This window comes from Pseudorasbora parva, chromosome 10 (genome assembly GCF_024679245.1).
Source record: "Pseudorasbora parva isolate DD20220531a chromosome 10, ASM2467924v1, whole genome shotgun sequence".
Taxonomy (NCBI): domain Eukaryota; kingdom Metazoa; phylum Chordata; class Actinopteri; order Cypriniformes; family Gobionidae; genus Pseudorasbora; species Pseudorasbora parva.
In genome coordinates, this window is record NC_090181.1 from 9,037,771 (window position 1) to 9,055,737 (window position 17,967).

The 17,967-nt window shown below is 37.8% G+C and overlaps 1 protein-coding gene across 2 annotated transcripts; it reads right to left on the minus strand.

Annotated features, from left to right (window-relative positions):
- Positions 1–157: 157 nt before the first annotated feature.
- pacc1 (proton activated chloride channel 1) lies at positions 158–6,937 on the minus strand. 2 transcript variants are annotated; one of them, XM_067454503.1, is made up of 8 exons: positions 6,461–6,937; positions 6,092–6,191; positions 3,269–3,481; positions 3,040–3,194; positions 2,827–2,969; positions 2,605–2,746; positions 916–1,023; positions 158–803 (listed from the first exon to the last, which is right to left on the minus strand). In XM_067454503.1, the coding sequence occupies exons 1-8, from the start codon at positions 6,494–6,496 to the stop codon at positions 642–644; spliced, it is 1,059 nt and encodes a 352-aa protein (XP_067310604.1). In that variant the 5' UTR covers positions 6,497–6,937; the 3' UTR covers positions 158–641. The 2 variants fall into 2 exon arrangements, with proteins under 2 accessions (XP_067310604.1, XP_067310602.1); XM_067454501.1 differs by having other exon boundaries at positions 2,827–2,972; positions 6,461–6,936.
- Positions 6,938–17,967: the final 11,030 nt, after the last annotated feature.

A 17,967-nucleotide genomic window follows, 5' to 3' on the forward strand; every position in this document is an offset into this window, starting at 1 on the left:
TAAAAACAATACAATTGGACATTATAATCAATAATAAATCTTGGATTTAAAAATTTGATACCTTAAAAAATATAATAATAATAAAAAATCACATGGTCTTTACATCATATCTACAAAAATGCCTATTTGTTTTCAGAACATTTTAAAATCAATTAAATAGTTTCATAGGTTGGTATTTATTTCATTGGTTGGGTTTATACAACATGTCTCATATTAATAAAACAACTCATTCACATTGACAGCAAAATGTTAAAGAAAACAGCAGCAAGACCAGATCCCCTCTGACCTTTAGAAAATGTCACTGTCATCGAATGCCCTGTGATCAAGCCAGTTATACATTGTTTGGAAATGCAACTTAACCAAAGGTCCCTGTCATTAGAATGTCATTATTTCACCTTTCACGCCAAATCTCACTGAGAACCAGTGTAAATAATTAATATTTCAGCATCACAACCACATGAATGCACTTTGCCCTTATAGTGTAGAACACATGCCTCAGCTTATCAAGTTAAAATCTATTGTCCAGTTAAAACTTAACAATAGAACATCATCACATTTTTCATGAAAGTGTAATAGTATCTTCACACTGAAGTCGACTGTCATAATTAAAAACTCCACTTGTGTTGTCAGATGTAATAGAATTAGCTCATTTGGTCCAGTTCTCTAATTTTAGCCCTTAAGTGTCTTTTGCGGATTTTGATCATCCACTTAATGCTGAGTTTGGCAAAGTCTGCTGCTTTAAATAGAGCCATGAAGACGCCACACAAGATGGCTATAGTGTTCCACGGGTTTGCCGTGACGATCTGTTCAAAAACAAAAGAGACACTTAATAAGACTCTCTGTATAGCGTTTGAGATAAACGTTCAGACATTTTTTGTAAATATCAGTTTAATATTTAATGATGTGCTCACTTACATCTTTCACTTGCTGTATAAATGGATCTCGCCATTGGAACACAACAAAGAAAAGCTCGTTGGCTTGCTCCTGTGGAGGCCTCTTGTCGATGTACTTCACCACACTGGACTGAAATAAATATGGATGATCATTGAGTGGCTCTGGCTGTAGCCAAATATTTAGTATTTCTGGTGGACAAACAATAACAAATGACATATTACACAGTGTCATTATTTATTTAACAAAAACTAGGCCAAAATGGAAAAGCCATCGGTGACAAACTAAGTACAGACTTACTGCTTCAATAGGAATTAAGAGGGTGAGTAGCAGCAGTTAGACGCTACTAATTAAATGCCTTTGAGGTTTTGGAAGTTTGCTGGTCTGGAGCATTCAGATGAGTGTTAATGCCAATCTTAGAAAATCAATTGTTGCTGCCATCAATCTGAGAAGGGTTATGGGCATTATCAACCAATTTGAAGTCCATTATTCAACAGTGAGGAAGATTATTCACAAGTGAAAAACGTTCAAGACAGTTGCTAATCTTACCAGGAAGGGACTTTCCAGTAAATTCACCCCAAGGTCAGACTGTGCAATGCTCAGAGAAATCGCAAACCACCCAAAAACTCCATCTCAGATTCTGCAGGCCTCAGTTAACCTGTTACATGCTAAAGCTCATGGCAGAAAAAGACGGGACAAGTATGGCATGTCTGAAAGGGTTGCCAGGAGAAATCGTCTTCTCTCTAAAAAGAACAAGTCAGCACGGCTTAGGTTTGTAAAGTTGCATCTGAAGAAACCTCAAGACTTTTGGAAATGTCCTTTGGACAGATGAAACCAAAGTGGAGATTTTTGGCGATAATGCACAGCGCCACGTTGGGCAAAAACTAAAAACAGCATATCAGCACAAACACACTGATGGAGGGTTGATTGGCAGCCTCAGGACCTGGGCACCTTGCAGTCATTGAGTCAACCATGAAGTCCTCTGTACACCAAAGTATTCTAGAGTCAAATGTGAGGACAGCTAAAGCTTGGCTGATATTGGGTCATGCAATAGGAAAATGATAGGTCAAGGAAAAGAATCAAGGTGTTGAACTGGACCAGTCAAAGTTCAAACCTCAACCTGACTGAAATGCTGTGACGGGACCGTAAGGGGGGGGGGGTCAAATGCTATTACAAGCCTTCTGACATATTTATACTTTTAAAGAGTTGGATTTTCATGCTAAACATGGCTTTTTTTTTTTAATTAGTTGGATGTATGATGGAGTAGTTTTGTGCCAACTACACTCCGAACAAGTTTCGTAATGTTTTTTTTCCCCCCTGAGTATGGCCCTGTATGATGAAGGGAAGCAGAATTCCTTGTATGGCATCTCCTTCAGCAGAAAATGTGTGTTATGTCTGCGTTGGTTCAACCTCAATGAACTGAAGCAATGTTATACAGAGGAGCAGGCATTTCGGGGAGTTCAGAATCAGTGCTTACTGAGATAGAGAATAACTCCCTTTGGAGTGACTTTGTGCTGAAACATTACACACTTAAAAAAGTTCACCATGCAAAAAAGCTTAATAGGCTGATTACTAAAAAGCCTAATTTGGTTGACCACTAATCAGAATATTTGTTTAAAAAAACATCACTTGATTTTCCATGGTGGTTATGACCCTGATTATTCTAAGCATGCTGAAGTTGAAAAAGACTAAATAGCATAATAAATCTATTACCTCCTGTCTAAATTCAACTGATTCATTTCCTCTGCCTGATGTCTTGACCAAAGACATTTTGACCCATGTCCGAAAGCCTCCAGAGAAGGTCCACATTGAATAGTTCCTTTCACAGTCCATCATAAAAGTTGCTTTATCTGAGCTGATAAGAAAAGATAAGAAAACTTTTTATATAAACAATACAAATGCTGAATCATTCTGAAAATGTCTGTATAGATCTACCTTTTATGCATGTCACTGAATGTGGCAAAAATCATGTAACTGATAGCGCTGAAATCCTCCTCCGTTTCATTGCGACTGAACTGAAGGAAAATAAGTTCTCGGTTCCTCACATCAGTCGGCCCTCTGACCACTATGGCTCGTTTCTGCTGCATAAAAGATTATTAATCGTAGCATTTTTTCAAAAACAGTTTATGAGAAAGCTCTAAAACCTACTTGCGTCTGGTTTGAATATGGCCCGTGGTAAATGACCTCCTCTGTTACACAGTTACTTTCCTCTACCCTGCCCGATGCAACAAGAGGTGGAATGTTGTCATGATAGTGATGCATGCAACTTAATAACTGCGCCTTCCCAGGATACAAAGCAATTCCTGTTTGCAAAGAAATTATGAAAGTTTCTGTAAATAGACATGAGATACCATAAAATAAGTGTATTCTATCTCACCTGGTGCCGTAAACTCCTCAACTTCTTTGTATGAAACGGACATCACTGGATGGTTGAGTTTCTCCATGAAGTCTGAAACGGTTTGGTAGGCCAAGAACACAGCCACCGTAGTGAGCAGCAGGTAAATGAGGACAAGGATGACTGTGAAAACATTCTTCAGGCAAGCTTTGTTGAAACCTATGGGCATTAGATTGCCGTCCACAGCATCCTCATCTGCAATATATAATGAAAGATTATTGTAAAGCAGTGGATTTAATAAAAGTACACAATACATACATACAGTACATAAATAGTAGAAACCCAGAATGTAAATGTTAAATTTGTCTAATTAAATAAATAAAAATCAAATTGCACTACTCTGACCATACCACAATTTAACTATATCATCAATTTAAAAAAAAGAAAAATAGATGCAGTCCTCTAAGTCAGATTACCTGGGCTGCGTTTCCCAAAAGCATCACAAGCCTAAGTTTATCGCAAAGACTATTGCTGGCGATTGTTCTATGATCAACTTAAAATTACGATGCTTTTGGGAAATGCAGCCCAGGGGCCTGTACCATGAAGGCAGTTTCGCTGGCTAGCCAGGTAAGTTTCAGTTTAAATTATGTCAATCCTGGGTTTTAGGTACCATGAAAGCGGCTTTTAGCTGTGTTTATCGTCATAGTAACTTAAGCTCCACAGCTATCCTGCGCCGGATCAGGTTATATTCTGGATAAGGTATCTCAAACTGAAATTGAACCAATCAGCTGTGAGCAAAGTGACATGTCTGATGTATTTCTTGCTCCAAATTAAAGGTCACTATTTGATTTAAAAAAAAAAAAAAAAAATTATATATATATATATATATATATATATATATATATATATATATATATATATATATATATATATATATATATATATATATATATTGTCTGGCTTTAATGATAATTACTTTAATAATTGTATATGATTTATATCACGATACATATAATTAATATACCCTTAATACATTATAAATGATTAAGCATTTGGTTTAAATTAATATTAATGTGTATACAGATAATATGTAATAAGCTGTAGAATAGATAAAAATGTAGATAAAAGTTTAAAGATGTGACTACATATTCGAGTCTCTAGCCATATATATTTGTTTGATTGTATGTATGTATGTGTGTATATATAATATATAAACTGAGTTCAAAACTTTAACTTGCATTGATAGTAAGATATTTTCTTTATTTATCCTCTTTCATGGAAGAGTATTTTCTTCTGTTTAAATGCATTTAAATTAACCTTCGGTGAAATAGTTTTGAATCACATTGGCTTTCTCGCGAGAAGTGAAATGCATGTAATTATTATTATTATTATTATTATTATTATTATTATTATTATTTACTTCAGCAACTTAATACAAAATGTATCATACAATCAAACATTGTTAAATCTACTCTCTAAGTTAATGATCCAAATAATCCATAATAATAAATATTTATATATTAAATATGTAAATAAATTAGTAATATACTAATTTATAATAAATACATGCAGAATAAATAATGCTAAATAAACACATTCATGCATAATAAATAAATGCATGCATACATACATAGTACTGTCCCGGAATGTAAATGTTAAATTGTCTAAATAAAAATACAATGTATTGTCCCAGAAGGGAAATTTGTAAATAAATAAACAAACACGTTTGCATAACCTAAACCAGGGGTTTTCAAACTTAATGATGCCAAGGACCCCTAAATATGATTAAACATTTATGAGGTACCCCTTCCTAAAATCCATCTATATTTTTATGTATGAAAAAAACATTTAAACTGTTAGATAAATAGTAAGTGTAACATTATAAATACAACATATTTTTTTCCAAACTAAAATTGCTATACATAATGTTGGATGTATAAACCTGAAGAACAACATTTTCAATAAAACATTTTTTGTATAAGCAACTTTTACAATAAATATATGCAGCTTACGTACTGTGTTAAGAATACTGCCTTGCAACCCAGGTGATATAGTGAGAAAAAGTCACTAGAAAGATGCAAAGCACACATATACACTACTGGAAAGTATGTATATGGCAAGGAAAACAGTTAAAATGTTTAGTAAACATTTTTGCTTTGTCTTTTTATTCTCTGAAATTTTCTGGCGATCCCTTAGAACCTTCTGAAGGAAGGAAACCCCCTGACCTAATCCAAACCACAATATAGCATCAACTTCATAAAAAAGTCCTCTAGTGCAGGGGTTTTCAAACGGGTCCTCCAGAAGGTTCTAAGAAAATTTCAGAAAATTAAAAGACAAAGCAAAAATGGATAAAGTCTACCGAACAATCTAACGGTTTCTCTCATTCTTTTCCATATACACTTTCCAGAATTGAATATGTTTGCTCTGTATCTTAGTGAGTTTCTCACTATAGTGCCCTTTATCTTGATCTCTGGGGTTGTAAGGCAGTTTTTTTTAACACAGCAGCCTACGTAAGCTGCTAAAATACATTATTATGTATTATTTGAGTCACTTATAGAAGTAATTTTTCATTGAAAATCAGGTTTATACATCCAACATATGTATAGCTAATTTAGGTTGGGAAACAACATTATATTTATAGGCTACTGTCACACTTACTATTTATCTAACAGTTTTAAAGGTTTTTTCATAAATAAAAATATGGATTTTAGGAAGGGGGTCCTCCATAAATCATATTTGGGGGTCCATGCATGGCATCATAAACTTTGTAAACCCCTGCTAGTCTACATAGACCTAAATCTAGATCTACACACAAACAGAAAACAATGACTTTGTACATTTGTTATTTTAGGAACAAGTTCTGACCTGGTAAAGGATCACAGCTTGCTTCATCATGCTCCACCTCAGAAACATCATTGTTCTCGTAAGACTCAAGTGGCCCAGAAGAGCAGTCTTCACCATTGAACTACAAATCGACAAGTGACATAAAAAATAGCCATATACATTTTTGTTTTAAGTGTACAAATCTAATGTAGCTTATAGCATTAGACAATATTCCGCGCCTCGTATCTCTCTACGCCCAGCGGTAATAAAAAGCAAGCGGTCAGCTGTTATCACATGACTGCAGCTTCTGCTTTCTGAACTCCAGCACGGAAAGTTCACACTGATCGCGTTCACAACCCTACGAATGAGTCCTGCAGGAGCTAACCGCATTTCACACACGAGTTTCATTACCTCCTGATAAGATCGAGACGCGTCTCTCCTCAGCATTGTGATTCGCCTCCGATTATTTTGGGCATTTAAACTTTTCCATTAACTTGTAGGAGCAGGACCCGGACCTTCAGACTCATCCTCGAGGAGCTCGCGTGAGGCTCAGCCAACGGCCACAAAACGTGTGTGACATCACAGCTGTTAGTTAGTTGGGGTGGGCTTGGATATCTTTGGTATTTTTCTGAAATGTTTACGCACAATCTTCCATAACACGATTTAGGTTCTGTTTCGTATTTTTCAATGAATGTTTTCTCTTACGAATAACAGCACAATGACTGACATACATATTCATCTCTGTTCTGAAATGGAAGCAAGCGCTTTCTTGTGTAAAGAAATATAAACATTATTTTCTCAGCAGTAGGCCTAATAAGGAAGTTTTTAAAAGGCAGAACAACATGTGGTGTTTCCTGAACTATCTTTTAAGCTTGAATAAATTTCGTTCATCCCTTTGAAGCGCGTGACTCGTGTGTCTCACCGTCTCACCAAACTGTAAAACAAGACTGACTGTCGCAAGAGCCAATAGCATTCAAGCATTCAATCCTACTGAACGACTTCGCCCCCGTCACTGAACGAGTAGGCTACTAAATTGAACGAAAGGGGGCGTGATGCAGCCTACTTTATTTTTTAGTTTGTAATCACGAGACAGTCTTGTTCGCTAGGAGTAAGAATTATTATTAGGGGTTCAAGCACGAAGTGCTGAAACCCTATTGTAATTGTACTGATTTTTATTAGGGGTTCAAGCACGAAGTGCTTGAAAACCTATTGTATTTGTGCCGGTTTATTATTCTGCCGTAAAACGCATCGTGCAGACCAAACCATAAGGGCTAGAGACTTGAAACTTGGCCAATAGGTAGTACAAAAATCGAGGAGAGGTTATCAAATTATGAGCCAGATTGGCCCATAGGTGGCGCTATAGCGATCAATTGCGCAAAACTGCTCATAACTCCTAGACCGTTGGCCGTAGCCTCAAGTGCCTTATATCGTTGGAATCCTTGGCTCGAGACGGACCAGACGCATGCCTCGGATTGGCTCGTGACCTGGGAAAATGTCCGGCTATTTTGGCTTTTTCCAAAAACCTACTTTTGCGAACTAGTCCCTGGTTTTTGGCCAAACCGGGACCAAACCAGTGCAGGCAGATTCTCTGGAGTCTGAATGTCAATAATCATTGAAAAAAAGGGGAAATTTGGGTTCAGGGTTCCTAAGGGCCGCCAAGTTTGAGGTGGGAGGAGCCCCTTTCAACTTAATTGGCTATAGCTCGTCAACGGAACGAGATATTTTCACCAAACTCAGCACAACTATGTAAGAGCTCATTCTGTGGTCACCCGAAAAAGGACGTGGCAACTGGCCTCTTGGTGGCGCTTTAACTGTTAGAAAGGTCAACTACATTATCCTATGCAAAATGACATTTAAATGACTAAAAAATGTCTGTTCTGCGCAGAACTTCACCAAATTAGCTGAGCATGTGCACCCTATTATTGTAAAGCAGCGTGCAAACTTTTATGGAGATCGGGCCGTCGGTAGAGGTATTACAGTTTAAAAGGGAAAAAATTTAAATAAAAAATAAAAATAATTTCCATGATAAATGAGCTGAAAACGCAAAAATCTGCCGTGTTCCTCTCTGCCGGCCATGTCAAAACGCTTGATAAAGTTTTTGTAACCAGCAGCTCAAAAATCAGGCGCTGAGACCCTATAGTTTTTTTTTTATAAGCCTTTTTAGGCCCTTTTACGCCTCTGTTATTAGGGGTTCAAGCACGAAGTGCTTGAAAACCTATTGTATTTGTGCCGGTTTATTATTCTGCCGTAAAACGCATCGTGCAGACCAAACCATAAGGGCTAGAGACTTGAAACTTGGCCAATAGGTAGTACAAAAATCGAGGAGAGGTTATCAAATTATGAGCCAGATTGGCCCATAGGTGGCGCTATAGCGATCAATTGCGCAAAACTGCTCATAACTCCTAGACCGTTGGCCGTAGCCTCAAGTGCCTTATATCGTTGGAATCCTTGGCTCGAGACGGACCAGACGCATGCCTCGGATTGGCTCGTGACCTGGGAAAATGTCCGGCTATTTTGGCTTTTTCCAAAAACCTACTTTTGCGAACTAGTCCCTGGTTTTTGGCCAAACCGGGACCAAACCAGTGCAGGCAGATTCTCTGGAGTCTGAATGTCAATAATCATTGAAAAAAAGGGGAAATTTGGGTTCAGGGTTCCTAAGGGCCGCCAAGTTTGAGGTGGGAGGAGCCCCTTTCAACTTAATTGGCTATAGCTCGTCAACGGAACGAGATATTTTCACCAAACTCAGCACAACTATGTAAGAGCTCATTCTGTGGTCACCCGAAAAAGGACGTGGCAACTGGCCTCTTGGTGGCGCTTTAACTGTTAGAAAGGTCAACTACATTATCCTATGCAAAATGACATTTAAATGACTAAAAAATGTCTGTTCTGCGCAGAACTTCACCAAATTAGCTGAGCATGTGCACCCTATTATTGTAAAGCAGCGTGCAAACTTTTATGGAGATCGGGCCGTCGGTAGAGGTATTACAGTTTAAAAGGGAAAAAATTTAAATAAAAAATAAAAATAATTTCCATGATAAATGAGCTGAAAACGCAAAAATCTGCCGTGTTCCTCTCTGCCGGCCATGTCAAAACGCTTGATAAAGTTTTTGTAACCAGCAGCTCAAAAATCAGGCGCTGAGACCCTATAGTTTTTTTTTTATAAGCCTTTTTAGGCCCTTTTACGCCTCTGTTATTAGGGGTTCAAGCACGAAGTGCTTGAAAACCTATTGTATTTGTGCCGGTTTATTATTCTGCCGTAAAACGCATCGTGCAGACCAAACCATAAGGGCTAGAGACTTGAAACTTGGCCAATAGGTAGTACAAAAATCGAGGAGAGGTTATCAAATTATGAGCCAGATTGGCCCATAGGTGGCGCTATAGCGATCAATTGCGCAAAACTGCTCATAACTCCTAGACCGTTGGCCGTAGCCTCAAGTGCCTTATATCGTTGGAATCCTTGGCTCGAGACGGACCAGACGCATGCCTCGGATTGGCTCGCTCTTCAGGCGCCAATTTTGAGATATTTTGAGTTTTTTGAAAAACCTACTTTTGCAAACTGGTCCCTGGTTTTTTGACCGATCGGAACCAAACCAGTGCAGAAATATTCTCTGGAGTCAGATTATCAATAATCATTGAAAAAAAGTTGAAACTTTGATTCAACTTTGCTAAGGGGCATCAAAATGGACGTTCAAGGCTGAGCCTATTTTATTAATAAGGCTATAACTCAAGAAAGAAATGAGATATCATCACCAAACTTGGTGCACTTATGTATGGGCTCAATCTTTGGTCACGATAAAAAAATCGCGATGATTGGGCTCTAGGTGGCGCTATAATGTTAAAAAAACATAAAAACGGCTATAACCACCTGACTGTTAGTCTGATTGACTTGAAAATTGGTATGCTGTATCTTGGTCCAAGGCCCCATGTATGTATATGAGGACATCAGCGTATCTCAATCAACATGGCCTCCATCGGCCAATGAAGTTGATACCTATAAGACAAGGTTAACGGAGGCCAATCAGAACGAAACTTGATGGGCATGTTTGACTCATGGCCCTAGAGGTCTGTAAGAATTTTGAAAGAAATCAACCACTAGTTGGCGCTAACGAGTTTTATGGCTCTGTAATCACGTGGTGTTTGACATATCCACACCATATGCATATCAATTGATAGATCTCCTCATGTTAAATAACTTTGCCTCTAGAGCCATTGCTGTCAATCAAATCGTTCATTAAATATTTGCAATTATGTTAAAAACCTACTTTTGCAAACTAGTCCCTGGTTTTTTACCCGATTGGAACCAAACCAGTCTAGGACTTTTCTCTGGACTCTCTAGAGCAATCATCTTTGAAAAAAAAGTTGAACTTTTGCATTTGGATGGCCATAACAGGGACATTTAGAAAAGAGGTGTGGCAAAATACATTCAAACGCCTATAAATACTAAGGGAAAACTCAAAACTTCACGACAATTGTTGGGTATATGTGGCATAACATGCTGAAGAAGCATGCAAAGTTTTATGGAGATCATACCATAGGTGGCGCTATACTGTTAAAAAGCTTTAAAACCATGCATTTCCTATGGTAAATTCCCTTTATTGGCTGTAAATGGCCTTTTCCATCTGTTATCATATAATGTTCAAATCATTTGTTATATCTGCTCATTCTGACTCTCTAGATCAATGAGATGTCGTCACGACACAGTGCCCCGCCCATAGAGATCACGGAATCCTCCCCCTTCTGCCATTTTGGGAGGATAGTACTCGCCTTAGTGGATTCGGACAGAGACTGGAGAAGAGATATTCTGATGATTATTAAGTACATCATTTTCTAAACTCAATGTAACATGAAGTTTTAATCCACCCAAGCCGAGCTGAGAAAGCAGCTGCTGATAAACATACGCTATAATTCACCACAGGGTGTCAGCCATGGTCTAAACTCGTGACCGCGAAGCTGAAGTGTGTAACACCTGATGAATACAATCCTTTATTTATTTGTATTAAACATTTTGATCACTATTCTGTCATTTTCACTATCAATCATTTTACTGTATGTAATTTACATCTTTATGCCCAAAACGCTTAATTAATATTCAAAGTAGGCCTATAGTTGACAAATTTTCCTCTAACGTTACATTAATTTAAGGCACGTACCGAGCATTTATTCTACTTAAGAAGGCTGGACTAAAAGCACCAGCACACACAAGCGATCCTTTTTATTAGTCAAATTCATTTAGAAATCAAAACTCAACAGGTATTAAATATGATCAGTACGAGAAAAACTCTTACTGAGAGGACGAGCACTGGACTGCTGCAGGATAGTGGGGAGATTTATTTATTTATTATTCAGAATGCACAGAAAATATATGTATAGAAACATTTCAGGAAGGTAGTAAAGCGTCTAACATTAGGTCTCTGTTCCATTGTGCTGCAGGCAGCTCGTATGGGTCGATGTTTTTGATCTCAGCCAGCTTAAATACCTCTGCCTGGCGCTGGTAGTAAGTTTCTCCCTGTAAGAGGCCTCCATTTCTCCGTTTAAACGCGGTGATGATAATTCCTCAAGCCGTCTTTCCTGCTCCGATCTCTGTATCGCTCTTACAATGTTGCCCCTGGCAACCGATAGCGTAGGATCCCAAAATGGTGGACGGGCTCAGACACCGCCCAATTCGTCACGTGACAGCAAGCTACCATGACATATGTCCTCATTCTCAATAATTATCCAAAAAAAATTACTTTTGCATTTGGATAGCTATAATAGGGTCATATCAAAATGTGACTTTGACCAAGTGTACCTAAACCTTTAACTCCTCAATAAATGTTTAGATCTTCTCAAAAATAGTTAAGTAAATGTGACATGTGACTCTAAACAAGCATTCAAACTTATATGGAGATTGGTCTATAAGTGGCGCTATAACTATAAAAGCTTTGATGCGTTTGCTATGGTAAATTTCCTGTAATTGTTGTAAATGATCTTTTTTATCTATTATCGTATAATGTTCAAATGATTTGTTAGATCTGCTCATTCTGACAGGTCAATAATGATCCAAAATGACTGGCATTTGCATTTGGATGGCTATAATTGGGTCATTTCAATATGTGGCCTTGACCAAGTGTCCCCGAAAGCCTTTAAAAAATCCTCAATGAATGCTCAGATCTTCATTTCATCTCAGTTTTAATTAATTTAATGCTTAAAGGCCTTAAATACAAAAGACCTTAACTGTTTAAAGGCCTTAAATGCTTGAACCCCGCTAAATGCTGCTTGCAGCTTTAATTATTATTATTAGGGGTTCAAGCATGAAATGCTGAAACCCTATTGTAATTGTACCGATTTTTAGGGGTTCAAGCACGAAGTGCTGAAACCCTATTGTAATTGTACTGATTTTTATTATTAGGGGTTCAAGCACGAAGTGCTGAAACCCTATTGTAATTGTACTGATTTTTAGGGGTTCAAGCACGAAGTGCTGAACACCTATTGTATTTGTGCTGATTTTTAGGGGTTCAAGCACGAAGTGCTGAACACCTATTGTATTTGTGCTGATTTTTAGGGGTTCAAGCACGAAGTGCTGAACACCTATTGTATTTGTGCTGATTTTTATTATTATTATTATTATTATTATTATTATTATTATTATTCTGCCGTAAAACTCATCGTGCAGACCAAACCGTAAATGCTAGAGACTTCAAACTTTGTCAATAGGTAGTCCAAAAATCGAGGAGAGGTTATCAAATTATGAGCCAGATTGGCCAATAGGTGGCGCTACAGCAACCAAAAACGCGAAATGGCTCATAACTCCTAAACCGTTCATCCTAAGGGTCAAGTGTCTTATATCATTGGAAAGCTGAGACCATGACGAACAAAACGTATATCTCCGATTTCATTTCCGGTATGCAAATTTTTCCGCCATTTTGAATTTTGTCAAAAACCTACTTTTGCGAACTAGTCCCTGGTTTTTTGACATATCAGAACCAAACCAGTGCCAAAATGTTCTCTCTAGTCTGAATATCAATAATTATCAAAAAAAAGTTGAAATTTTGACTCATGAACGAAAAGGGGCGTGGAAATGTACATTTAAGGTGGAGCCTATTTTACTAAAGAGGCTATAACTACAGCAAGAAATGAGATATCTTCACCAAACTTGGTACACATGTGTATGGGCTCAGTCTTTGGTCACGATAAAAAAATCGCGACGATTGGCCACTTGGTGGCGCTATAACATGGAAAAAACACAAAAAGGGCTATAACCACGCGACCGCTAGTCCGATTGACTGGAAAATTGGTATGCAATGTCTTGGCCCAAGGTACCATGTCTGTCTATGAGAACATTGGCGTATCTCAAAAAACATGGCCGCCATCGGCCAATGAAATTTGAGCACCTATTAGACAGGGTTAACGGAGGTCGATCGGAACAAAACTCAGTGGGCATGTTTAACTCATGGTCCTAGAGGTCTGTAAGAATTTTGAAAGAAATCGGCCACTAGCTGGCGCTAACGAGTTTTATGGCTCTGCAATCACGTGGCATTGCACACATCGGCAAAATATGCATATCATATGATAGATCTCCTCATGTTGAACAACTTTGCCTCCAGAACCATTGCTGTCAATCAAATCATTAAATAAATATTTGCAATTATGTTAAAAACCTACTTTTGCGAACTAGTCCCTGGTTTTTTGCCCAATTAGAACCAAACCAGTCTAGGACAATTCTCTGGACTCTCTAGATCAATAATTATCAAAAAAAGTAGATTTTTTGCATTTGGATGGCTATAACAGGGCCATTTAGAAAAGAGGCGTGGCAAAATACACTCAAAAGCCTATAAATCCTAAGGGAAAACTCAAAACTTCACGGAAATTGTTGGGTATATGTGGCATAACATGTTGAAGACACATGCAAAGTTTTATGGAGATCGGAGTATAGGGGGCGCTATAAGTGTTAAAAAGCTTTGAAAACCATGTATTCCTATGGTGAATTGCCTGTATTGGCTGTAAATGGTATTTTCCATCTTGTTAATCAGGTGGGGTTAAAACAGCCACATAATATGCATATATTATGATAGATCTTCTCATACTGGACAACTTTGCCTCTATAACCAATACTGTCAATCAAATCTTTATTTAAATATTCACAATTATGTTAAAAACCTCGTTTTGCAAATTAGTCCTAGGTTTTTTGCCTGATCGGAACCAAACCACAGCAGTATGATTCTCTGCACTCTCCTGATCAATTCATATTTAGACTTTATAAAGTCACTATTATAATATTTAAAATCACATTTTGTCAGTTTATCACTTCATTTAACCTGATATCTCTCAAATTCATTCAGTGCTTAAAAGCCTTTCATGCAAAAGGTGTCAAATGCTTAAAAACCTTAAATGGCTTGAACCCCGCTAAATGCTGCTCGCAGCTTTAATTATTATTATTATTATTATTATTCTGCCGTAAAACTCATCGTGCAGACCAAACCGTAAATGCTAGAGACTTTAAACTTTGTCAATAGGTAGTCCAAAAATCGAGGAGAGGTTATCAAATTATGAGCCAGATTGGCCAATAGGTGGCGCTATAGCGATCAATTGCGCAAAAGGGCTCATAACTCCTAAACCGTTTGGTCCACACTCAAGTGTCTTATATCATTGGAATGGGGAGACCTTGGCGAACAAAACGTATATCTCCGATTTCATTTCCGTCATGAAAATTTTTCCGCCATTTTGAATTTTGTCAAAAACCTACTTTTGCGAACTAGTCCCTGGTTTTTTGACATATCGGAACCAAACTAGTGCCAAAATGTTCGGTCTAGTCTGAATATCAATAATTATCAAAAAAAAGTTGAAATTTTGACTCATGAACGAATAGGGGCGTGGAAATGTACATTTAAGGCGGAGCCTATTTTACTAAAGAGGCTATAACTCCAGCAAGAAATGAGATATATTCACCAAACTTGGTACACATGTTTATGGGCTCAGTCTTTGGTCGCGATAAAAAAATCGCGACGATTGGCCACTTGGTGGCGCTATAACATGGAAAAAACACAAAAAGGGCTATAACCACGCGACCGCTAGTCCGATTGACTTGAAAATTGGTAAGCAGTGTCTTGGCCCAAGGTACCATGTCTGTCTATGAGAACATTGGCGTATCTCAAAAAACATGGCTGCCATCGGCCAATGAAATTTGAGCACCTATTAGACAGGGTTAACGGAGGTCGATCGGAACAAAACTCAGTGGGCATGTTTGACTCATGGTCCTAGAGGTCTGTAAGAATTTTGAAAGAAATCGGCCACTAGTTGGCGCTAACGAGTTTTATGGCTCTGCAATCACGTGGTGTTGCACACATCGGCAAAATATGCATATCATATGATAGATCTCCTCATGCTGAACAACTTTGCCTCTAGAACCATTTTTGGCTATTAATTTGTTAAATAAATATTTGCAATAATGTTAAAAACCTACTTTTGCGAACTAGTCCCTGGTTTTTTGCCCAATCAGAACCAAACTAGTCTAGGACAATTCTCTGGACTCTCTAGATCAATAATTATCAAAAAAAAGTTGATTTCTTGCATTTGGATGGCTATAACAGAGCCATTTAGAAAAGAGGTGTGGCAAAATACACTCAAAAGCCTATAAATCCTAAGGGGAAACTCAAAACTTCACGAAAATTGTTGGGTATATGTGGCATAACATGTTGAAGACACATGCAAAGTTTTATGGAGATCGGAGTATAGGGGGCGCTATAAGTGTTAAAAAGCTTTGAAAACCATGTATTCCCTATGGTGAATTGCCTGTAAATGGTATTTTCCATCTCTGTAATCAGGTGGGGTTAAAACAGCCACATAATATGCATATATTATGATAGATCTTCTCATACTGAACAACTTTGCCTCCATAACCAATACTGTCAATCAAATCTTTATTTAAATATTCACAATTATGTTAAAAACCTCGTTTTGCAAACTAGTCCTAGGTTTTTTGCCTGATAGGAACCAAACCACAGCAGTATGATTCTCTGCACTCTTCTGATCAATTCATATTTAGACTTTATAAAGTCACTATTATAATATTTAAAATCACATTTTGTCAGTTTATCACTTCATTTCACCTGATATCTCTCAAATTCATTCAGTGCTTAAAAGCCTTTCATGCAAAAGGTGTCAAATGCTTAAAGACCTTAAATGGCTTGAACCCCGCTAAATGCTGCTCGTTATTATTAGGGGTTCAAGCACGAAGTGCTGAAACCCTATTGTAATTGTATTGATTTTTATTATTATTAGGGGTTCAAGCACGAAGTGCTGAACACCTATTGTATTTGTGCTGATTTTTATTAGGGGTTCAAGCACGAAGTGCTGAAACCCTATTGTAATTGTACTGATTTTTATTATTATTATTCTGCCGTAAAACTCATCGTGCAGACCAAACCGTAAATGCTAGAGACTTGAAACTTTGTCAATAGGTAGTCCAAAAATCGAGGAGAGGTTATCAAATTATGAGCCAGATTGGCCAATAGGTGGCGCTACAGCAACCAAAAACGCGAAATGGCTCATAACTCCTAAAACGTTGCTTCTAAGGGTCAAGTGTCTTATATCATTGGAAAGCTGAGACCATGACGAACAAAACGTATATCTCCGATTTCATTTCCGGTATGCAAATTTTTCCGCCATTTTGAATTTTGTCAAAAACCTACTTTTGCGAACTAGTCCCTGGTTTTTTGACATATCGGAACCAAACCAGTGCCAAAATGTTCTCACTAGTCTGAAAATCAATAATTATCAAAAAAAAGTTGAAATTTTGACTCATGAACGAAAAGGGGCGTGGAAATGTACATTTAAGGCGGAGCCTATTTTACTAAAGAGGCTATAACTACAGCAAGAAATGAGATATCTTCACCAAACTTGGTACACATGTGAATGGGCTCAGTCTTTGGTCACGATAAAAAAATCGCGACGATTGGCCACTTGGTGGCGCTATAACATGGAAAAAACACAAAAAGGGCTATAACCACGCGACCGCTAGTCCGATTGACTGGAAAATTGGTATGCAATGTCTTGGCCCAAGGTACCATGTCTGTCTATGAGAACATTGGCGTATCTCAAAAAACATGGCCGCCATCGGCCAATGAAATTTGAGCACCTATTAGACAGGGTTAACGGAGGTCGATCGGAACAAAACTCAGTGGGCATGTTTAACTCATGGTCCTAGAGGTCTGTAAGAATTTTGAAAGAAATCGGCCACTAGCTGGCGCTAACGAGTTTTATGGCTCTGCAATCACGTGGCGTTGCACACATCGGCAAAATATGCATATCATATGATAGATCTCCTCATGTTGAACAACTTTGCCTCCAGAACCATTGCTGTCAATCAAATCATTAAATAAATATTTGCAATTATGTTAAAAATCTACTTTTGCGAACTAGTCCCTGGTTTTTTGCCCAATCAGAACCAAACCAGTCTAGGACAATTCTCTGGACTCTCTAGATCAATAATTATCAAAAAAAAGTAGATTTCTTGCATTTGGATGGCTATAACAGGGCCATTTAGAAAAGAGGCGTGGCAAAATACACTCAAAAGCCTATAAATCCTAAGGGAAAACTCAAAACTTCACGGAAATTGTTGGGTATATGTGGCATAACATGTTGAAGACACATGCAAAGTTTTATGGAGATCGGAGTATAGGGGGCGCTATAAGTGTTAAAAAGCTTTGAAAACCATGTATTCCCTATGGTGAATCTCTGTAATCAGGTGGGGTTAAAACAGCCACATAATATGCATATATTATGATAGATCTTCTCATACTGAACAACTTTGCCTCTATAACCAATACTGTCAATCAAATCTTTATTTAAATATTCACAATTATGTTAAAAACCTCGTTTTGCAAACTAGTCCTAGGTTTTTTGCCTGATCGGAACCAAACCACAGCAGTATGATTCTCTGC